Below are 9,322 nucleotides of genomic sequence, written 5' to 3' on the forward strand. Positions count from 1 at the left end.
TCATTCCCAGGGTCCCACGAACAGCATGGAGAAACAGCTGTGTAGGTCCAGGGGCCTAGGGCAAGGAGGGACATGGGGTGAAGTTGCTGCTCTTCCCTCCTCTGGAAGCACTGTGATTTCTTCCCCTTCCTCTTTGCTCCAGCTCCCCAATCAATGCACATAGGGTTGCCAGGTCTGTGTTGGAAAATACCTGGAGATGTAGGGGTGGATCTGGGAGAGGGCGGGGTTTGAAGAGGGGAAGGGCGTCAGCATGGTACAGTGCCATAGAGTCCTCCCTTCAAAGCAGCCATTTTCTCCAGGGGAGCTGATCTCTGCTAGTTGGAGATCAGTTGTAAAAGCATGAGATCTCCAGGCCCTACCTGGAGACTGGCAACCCTAAATGTACCTGTCCCTTCACATGGGTCTCACTATCCCAGCAATGATCTTTCTGGGTGATTGGAAGGGGATTCAGAAATGAGAGAAATTCAGGGAAACTCAGTGTGCTTTCTATGCATGGATGGTTGAGTATGAACTGAAGCCCCTGGCTCTCTCAGTAAATTGTGGTAAACAGTGTGGCTGGTGGGTAACTTTGACACAGCAAATATTGATTCAAGCAGAACCCAACACCCTGATAACACTAAAAACACAATGAGGCAAGAGTTGAGGGCTATAATTTGAGAATGATTTAAATTATAACGCTCTTGTTTTTGTGTTAATTTTAACATTCCATTGTGTCTGATTGCCAGTGCTATCAGTGGCTAAAGGAGAAGATTGTGAGTGAAGAAGGAAGGAAACAGCAAACAAAGCTGAAGGACCTCTTCCCAATTGCTGAACGCTTAGGCTGCACACTACCTCAGCTAGCAGTTGGTGAGGAATTCTGGGGACTCATCTATTTCTCCATTATTATTGTTTTTCAGCTTGGTGGGGCTCAATCAGGCTGCTGCAGTGAGCTTCTTCTCACAGAAAGTAGTCATTCTTGTCATCTGAAATTAATATTCCCTAGAAGTCAAATCTCTCTGTCCTGCAAAAGAGTGGGTTCTGAAAAGAATGGGCTTAGAACAGTGTGACTTTGCTTAGAATTATACTACAAATATTCCCATCTTACAGAGAAAGGAAATGAGGGTGTAAACAGAGTTTTCACCCAAGCATGCCTGATGAAGTCTAGGTTTTAACAGTCTAGGTTTTATCTAGGGCTCTGGTCACACACACTAAATAATGCACTTTCAATCCACTTCCAATGCACTTTCCAACTGGATTTTGCCAGTTCACACAGTAAAATCCAGTTGGAAAATGCAATGAAAGTGGTTTGAAAGTGCATTATTTAGTGTGTGTGTCCCCACAGGCACACTGGGGAATGCTGAAGCCATCAGGGAGGCATTTAAAGATGGCTCCCCGTGCCTTCCCCAGCATTCCAGCTAGAGCCCTGGCCAGTCCTTGGCGGAGCTCTGCTCCTGTGCTTTCCTGCCCCCCCCCCCAAAAAAAGCCCTGAATCTAGGGCTTATAAGCCATTGGTCACTCATGGGTTCTTGGTATAGCAGTTCTGAGATTTGGGAGTGGTGAGCTTACATGGCCCTCCCCCAGAGACACAAGCAAAATCTTCAGCTAGCTCTGAATTATATCTCAGCCGCTATTCTTCCATTTCTTCCACTGATTGAAGTATAACTTAAAAGAACATTCCCTTGGGGGAAACAGAGCATATGGCAAAGGGTGCCTCTAGAGTGACTGCATGCTAATGTAGCTTTCCACTTTGGAGAGTGGGTGGCTTCATTTAAGTGACCATCGAGGTGAAGTCAACTAATCATCAGCAACAGAGGCTTGTAAAGAACATGGGCCCCTAACAATCTGAAAAAGCAATCAGCCCTGCTGCTTTATGGAGAACCTTGCTCTGAAAAGAACACACGATGCAGCTATAAATAGAGTTGCCCTTAAGTACTTTGAGCTTGAACAAAAATGTTAAAGGCCCCCTCCATAACCCCTGTGACACTTGCTCAATTCTATTGGTTTTCATTAAGTATCCCTGGGTTTGTTCATATGCATGCTTAGGAATCCTAGATATGGAGCAGAAGTTGGCATCCCTGGGGCAGATCTAACCCTCCAGTGGGGCAGCAGCATCAGTCTCACATGAAAACAAAGGATATATGTAGGGGTCGTTTTGTAAAATAGGTGGTGGAGCTCATCCAGGGATTATTATGCAGCTGCACCTACTATTCAATGGACAACATGGGAAGGAGGAGATGGAACTCTCCGAAAGGTTCAGGAGCTGTGCTCCTGTGAGCTCCCGCTGAATCCAAGGCCTAGATATATGTAAGAGAAGACCATCCTGGACTTCACTTCTCAAACTAATTATGGTCCAACACAGGATGACAGCCTCTAAATGGATTTCAGGTTCTGATTGGTTGATATGATCAAGGGCTAAGAGTTCACAGCTGAGGAAAAAAATGTCATGATACTGTACAGACATAACTAGGTTGCCAATCCCCAGTTGGGGGCAGGGGATTCCCTGGTTTGGAGGCCCTCCCCCTGCTTCAGGGTCATCAGAAAACAGAGGGGAGGGAAATGTCTGCTGGGCACTACATTATATTCTATGGAGACTGATTCCCATAGGGTATAATGGAGAATTGATCCATGGATATCTGGGGCTCTGGGGAGCTGTTTTTTTAGGTAGTGGTACCAAATTTTCAGCATTGCATCTGGGGACTCTCCTCAAAACACCCTCCAAGTTTCAAAAAGATTGGTCTAGGGGTTTAAATTCTATGAGCCCCAAAATAAGGTGCCCCATCCTTCATTATTCCAAAGGGAGGGAAGGCATTTAAAAGGTGTGTGGTCCCTTTAAATGTGATTTCCAGAACTCTCTTTGGAGTTCAGTCATGCTTGTCACACCCTTTCTCCCTGCTCCACCCCCAAAGTCCTCAGATATTTCTTGAGTCAGACCTGGCAACCCTAGACATAACATGCAACCAATGCCATCCCCTTCCTTCCTTTCCTTTCCTCATGCACTGAGATTCCCAAACAAAAACTGGGATCCATGGGTTGATTGTGATTTGCAACCCTGGTTTGGAGGATAACTGCAAATGGATTGACCAATAAAAAAAGCCATGGCCCTTAGTTTGCAGACAGTTTACTGACTCAGTTGGCTTTACATGGAAGAAGGGAAATTGCTGTGCATGAATGAAGAGGAAACACATGAGCCGAAGACTTGTTCACATAGGCCCTTTTCACACTTACCAGTGGAAACTAGAAGGGAGCCGGTATTGTGCCGGCCTGGAGCAATCCAGGACAGGGATGGGAGTTTTCAGACATGTTTTTTTCCCAGTAGGGTTCTGTGACTGAAGCAAGCCATTTCACACTATTCCACTTTTATCTCGCTTCCACAAGTGCTGGCTGTTTTCGCGCCCTTTTTTGTCCGCTGGAGATTGTGTGCCGGCAGGCAAAAAAGGGCGCGAAAATGGCACTCCCGGAATCACTATGGGACATTTCACTCAGTGTCCCATAGTGATTTCAACCCGGAAGGAGGGGTTAAAAACTGAAAGAAGCTGCTAATGACTCAGGCATGCCTCACTACAGGGACAGCTGTGAGACTGTGAAAAGGTAACAGTATTCCGGTAGCAGCCAGTTACTGAACCGGGTCTGTCTGAAATGCCAGCAGAAACCCGTTATTGTTCAGTAACTGACCAGCTGCCATACTGGAATACTTAGGCTGTGTGAAAAAGCTCATAATCAAGGTCTGGCAGTTTCACATTAGCTAAGCCAATGGCTGCCATCCTTTAAGCAGTGCAGTCTTGAGCAGCAGACATGTAGACACCATAGTAGGTCAGAGAAATGCTAGCATAGGAAGCTGTGCTACAGTACTGTTTCCTTTCACCCAATATTCTTCCCTCTAGCTGTGGGTCTCCAGGGCTTCAGGCAGAAGACTGTTTGCTCTAAGATTTTTTACATGTCATTGATCTGCATGCTCTAACCTTATTTATTGATTTAGATAATTATAGTCCACTTTTTCCCCAAATGGGGACCCAAAGTGACATACAATATCATTCTTTGCCCTCCATTTTATCCTCTCAATAACCCTATGAGGTAGGTTAGCCTGGGAGAATAACTAGGTAACCAACCAAGTTTCCGCAGCAAAGCTTGTTTTCTAACCTGGGTCTCCCAGACCCCAGTCCACCATGCTGGCCCTCTGTGCCTTGTTTATTTCCAGGGCTTTTTATGAGCAGGAACACAGTTCTGGCTGGCTTGGTATCAGGGAGTGTGGCCTAATATGCAAACAAGTTGCTGCTGGTTTCTATCCCATTGATGCTGTGACAAAAACGGTGACTTTCCAAAAGTGTTGGAACTGCACACCAGACCATTCTACAGAATTCATTTATATCTTGCTTTATCAAATCTCAACTGAATACTATATTTTTTAAAAAAATTTAAAAAAAACCTGACTATCTCAACTTTGTACATAAACAATATCCATTTTTTATGGACAACAGGAACAAACTTGATGATTACTGTGAAATAATCATGAACAGGCTTCCACCAGTAGCATAGTTCCTTCCTAACAGCTGTGCCTTGATTGACTCAGGCTGTTCCAATATAGCTAAGCACAGCACAGAAATTCAAGAGAGGCCATTAATCATTTTTAACTGTGCCATCTTCTCCTTGCCGTGCTGAAGACACCATTTAAATGTTGCATGCAGCTGACAGAATGGGAGATAAATGATCCCATACAGTTCAGACAACCTTTGGGACATCTTTCCTGGCCCTGACAGGTGATTTTTTTTATTTGAGGAAAAAAATCACAAATGCAGCCAATGCAAGAACAAATTTAAGAAATCAGATGATGCAGGCAGAAGACTATTTATTAGTTGTGCAAACTACTGATGGGAGAAATTAATCATAATCTGCAATCTGGGAGAAAGTTTTTTTTTAAACCCTGCATTTGTTGACATAGAAAGTTCCATGGTTGCCAACCTTCAGATGGGGCCTGGAGATCTCTCAGAGTCACAACTGGTCTCCAGGCCACAAGGAGAAAAGGGCTGCTTTGGAAGGTGGACTCATTGGCATTATACCCCACCAAAGTCCTTCCTATCCTCAAAACCCACCCTTCCCAGAACCCATCCCTGAATCTCCAGGAGTTTCCCAACCTAGAGTTAGCAACCTTAGTCTGCAATGGGAGGAAGTTGGCAAAAACCACCGCCCTCTTGTTGTAAAAAACAACCTTTGTATTTTATTAGTTACTTCCTGTGGAAAGTTAGAATGGCCTCTTGATTTATTTACTTCATTTATACTTTGCCTTCCTCCTCAAATGGGAGTCCAAAGCGACTTACTTCATTCTCCCCTATTCCATTTTATCCTCACAATAACCACTCCTTGAGGCAGAGGAAGAGTGACTAGTCCACGGTCACCCCTAAACTTCCATGACAGAGAAGGGACTTCAAACCTGGGACTCCCAGATCCCAGCCCGACACTCTAACTACAACGCCACGCTGGCTCTCTGACAAGAAAGTTCGACGGAGGTTCACACTTCTTTCCTTTTAGGCATCCGGTGACTAGAAGAGATGCAGATGGGGTAGCTAAACAATGTTGTGAGGTAGAAATGGAATCAGCAGAAGGATGTAGTGGTTAGTGCCAGGTTGATGTAGCGGTTAGCATTGAACTAGAACCACGGAGACTCAGATTGGAATCCCCAAACTGCCATAAAACTTCTCAAGTGACCTTCAGCCTGTCATTCTCTCTCAGCCAAACTGCTTTACAGAGGGAAAGGAGAACCATGTCACTACCCTCAGTTCCTTGGAGAAAGGTCGGGATAAAACAGAACAACCTCCTTGTCATTCACTATCTAAGAGCAGATCAAGATGGGTAGCCATGTTAGTCTGTCTGTAGCATCAGAAAAGAGCCAGAGTCCAGTAGCAGCTTAAAAACAAACAAAATTCGTGTCAGGGTATGGGCTTTCATAAGTCATTGCTCTGTATCTGAAGAAGTGAGCAATGACTCACAAAAGCCTGCCACAAAATTTTGTTAGTCTTTAAGCTGCTGCTGGACTCTTGCTCTTTTCTACTATCTAAGAGCCATTTCATCTCACAAAATGAACATCATGTGTAAAAATCATGATGCAAGACAATGTTATACATGTTTAAAACAATATACGTATACAGGCATAGGGAGATCACACATGACAACGTTCATGTAATTTATTAATTCAAAAGTAATTTATTAATTCAAGCTGCATGTCAGATTCAGGCAACTTCCTACCTTGAAGGGACTTTCATATCCAGTCAGGCATTAACTGTTTAAAATCAAGACCATCAATAAGACTTCATGTAACAGTTTTCAACTTGTGAAATGACTTGTCTGAATAGAAACATTATGCAGAGATGGCTTACGGTATAAGCCATCCTAAACCCAGCCACAGCCTCCTTCTTCAGCGGAAAGCAATGGGTTTAGAAGGGGATAGCTCTGGTTAGGATTGCTCCATTAGACATCTGGAGAAAGGCAGATCCTAAGGCAGGCACGGCTACTGAAAACACCTCCCATGAGACCTAACAATTGTAAGATGCCAAACTGTGGGCATCATTACACTCAAAAGATGGAAGATATGCAATGCATCATAAGAAAATCAGAATATTTCTCCAATGCACATGGTGTAATAGGGCTGCCAGTTCCACGGTGGGAAATTCCTGGAGATTTGGTGGATAGAATCCAGGAAGTGCGGGGTTGGGGGAGGGCCTTCAATGGGGTACAATGCCATACAGTCCACCCTCCAAAGCAGCCATTTTCTTGAGGCATCGGCTCTTAAGTGTAGTCCTGCTGGACACTGAGAACTGTATGTGTTATTTGAAAACTGGACTTTATTTCTTATTGTTTGTCTACACTTTGGATCATATTTTTCATACATGGTGCTAAGCTTGCTTTATACAAAGTTTGAATAATATACAAAGTTTGAATAATTATGAGTCTATATTAGATTAATGCAGTGTGGCAGTGATTTTTAATTCTAATATGTTTCCTAGTAATTGGAGTTTGCAACAGCCATGGGCTTTCTAGTACACCACTTGGAGACTGCAGCCCTGAATGGACCCAAACCACATATGAGGCTGCAAGAGGAGGGGCAATATGAGTTGGGATCACAGCTCAAGGGAAAGCAGGTTAACTCTCCTCTTACACTGGTACCAATTGAAAAGCCCTCCCTCCTTGGCTGTTTTAAGTAGAGGGACAAGAGAGGTATCCATAACATTCCCCCTACTGAGGCCTAAAGAACACATAACTTGGTCCTGCAGACTTTTATCACCATCACAGCGATGCTCTTGTGTTTTCAGAACTTTCCATCACCAAGAATTTAACAGTGGGAGAGATGCGACTTCGAACTGTATGTTCCTCTGATGTCAAGCGATGACCCTAACAGCAGTGCACTTTCTGTTCTTTCCAGCATGGTGTCTACGCAATGAGGGTGTGAGTTCAGTTCTCCTAGGATCTTCCAACCCAGAGCAACTAATAGAGAATCTTGGTGCCATACAGGCAAGTACAAAACTGCTCTGCATTGACTAGCAGACACAGAGTTAAGAAATCCTAGTGTGGAAATCTATTCAAATATGTTTAATTTGCATTTTGGAAATACCACAAAATTCAGTTTGTCTGAGGCATATATCCACACGGGCAAAGGGGGGGGGGCATTTTTGCTTCATATGGCAAACCTCATTCTCCCCCTCATGCTGTTCTTGGGAGTTCCCTATCCCCCAGGAGCAGAATTCTGGACTGAAGCAGGACAGGAAGTAAAACATTAGGATATAAATCCTTCTATCTGCAGAGCTTCTGGGCAGCATTCCAAGCTTCCTTGGAGCAACTGCTTATAAACTCTCCATCAAACACAGGCTGCCCTGCCTTGGATGGCCCAGGCTACCCTGATCTCACCAGATCTCAAAAGCTAAGCAGGCCAGCCCTGATCAGCACTTGGATGGAAGCACACCAAGCAAGTCCAGGGTTGAGAGCCAGTTGGGTGTAGTGGTTAAGTGTGCGGACTCTTACCTGGGAGAACCGGGTTTGATTCCCTACTCCTCCGCTTGCAGTACTGGGATGACCTTGGGTCAGCCATAGCTCTCACAGAATTGTCCTTGAAAGAGCAGCTCCTGTGAGAACCGGATCTACATGTTTTTTGAAGGGGGGCAAAATTAAAAAATGACACCCCCTTATGGGCCATTCTATCTTATGGTCCCAGAGAATACAATGGACTCCATAGCCAATTTGGCACCCTCCCCCTCCATTGGCACCCAGGGCAAGCACCCCCCTCTGCCCCCACCCCTAGATCCGGCCCTGGTGAGAACTTTCTCAGCCCCACCTACATCACAGGGTGTTTGTTCTGTGGGAGGAAGGTAAAGGAGATTGTGAGCCGCTCTGAGACCCTGAGATTCAGAGTGGAGGGCAGGATACAAATCCAATGTCTTCTGGGGCAGAGGCAGGCAATGGCAAACCACCTCTGGTCATCCCTAGCCTTGGAAGCCCCATGGGGCTGCCATGAGCAAGCTGCAATTGCAGCCCTTTCCACCCAGAGTTAAGTACCCGTTGTTTTATCTCTGCAGGTTCTTCCGAAGATGACATCCCACATTGTGAATGAAATCGATAATATTTTGGGGAACAAACCTTACAGCAAGAAAGACTACCGATCCTAATGCATTGCATGATTGAATTGGACTGCATGGCTACAATTGCGCTCTGTACATAGTACAGTACTAGGGCAGTACTAATTACCCCATTAGAGTTTATTCAGCAGTCCCTCTCGTTCCCTGAATTCTTCAGGGGTGTGTGCTGTGCCCAAATGCAGAAAGCACAGCTCATCTCTCGGTCACCTGAGGGTAGTCTTTGCTCTTTTCTTTTGACTCAAGTCCTCAGAGTTCTTGACTCAACTTCAGCTCAAGCCAAAGGGCACCACAGAGAGGGAAGGGCTGCCCCGCAAGCCCCACTGAGATGAGTGAGACACGCACAGCAGTGCTGCCATTCAACATAGTGATGCAGGGTCCACTGGATTGTGCTCTATTTACTCTCCCTCTTGCCGCTTCCAGTTTATGCAGTGGAAATACACATGTAAAGAAACAATAAAGGTTTCCAAGCTTTAGGTACTTGGGAATTCAAAGAAGGATGTACAGATATATTTTTTCAATGAACAAAAGCCAGATTCAGGTAAAGGCTTAGGACAAAAGACACGCAACAGACCATTTTCAAGTGTAAAGATTTTTCAAAGTTTATCTCATCAATGAACAAATTCAGATTTTCTTTCCCCATTGGCGTTTTTTAAAAAAAAATGCTGAATTGAGTTGCAGCTTTGGGCTTCAACTACCAAAGGGCTTACTGTTGAAGTCAGAAAATT

At 44.8% G+C, this 9,322-nt stretch overlaps 1 protein-coding gene across 1 annotated transcript in view; it reads left to right on the forward strand.

The window, feature by feature from the left end:
* KCNAB1 (potassium voltage-gated channel subfamily A regulatory beta subunit 1) overlaps positions 1-9,088 on the forward strand; it is a 208,337-nt gene extending 199,249 nt beyond the window's left edge. Inside the window, exons 12-14 of the mRNA XM_060242373.1 lie at positions 726-846; positions 7,391-7,479; positions 8,538-9,088. Coding sequence (XP_060098356.1) covers positions 726-846; positions 7,391-7,479; positions 8,538-8,627 — 300 coding nt within the window. The 3' untranslated portion in view covers positions 8,628-9,088. The remainder of the gene's footprint in view (positions 1-725; positions 847-7,390; positions 7,480-8,537) is intronic.
* Positions 9,089-9,322: the final 234 nt, after the last annotated feature.

Source organism: Heteronotia binoei, chromosome 6 (genome assembly GCF_032191835.1).
Source record: "Heteronotia binoei isolate CCM8104 ecotype False Entrance Well chromosome 6, APGP_CSIRO_Hbin_v1, whole genome shotgun sequence".
Taxonomy (NCBI): Eukaryota; Metazoa; Chordata; class Lepidosauria; order Squamata; family Gekkonidae; genus Heteronotia; species Heteronotia binoei.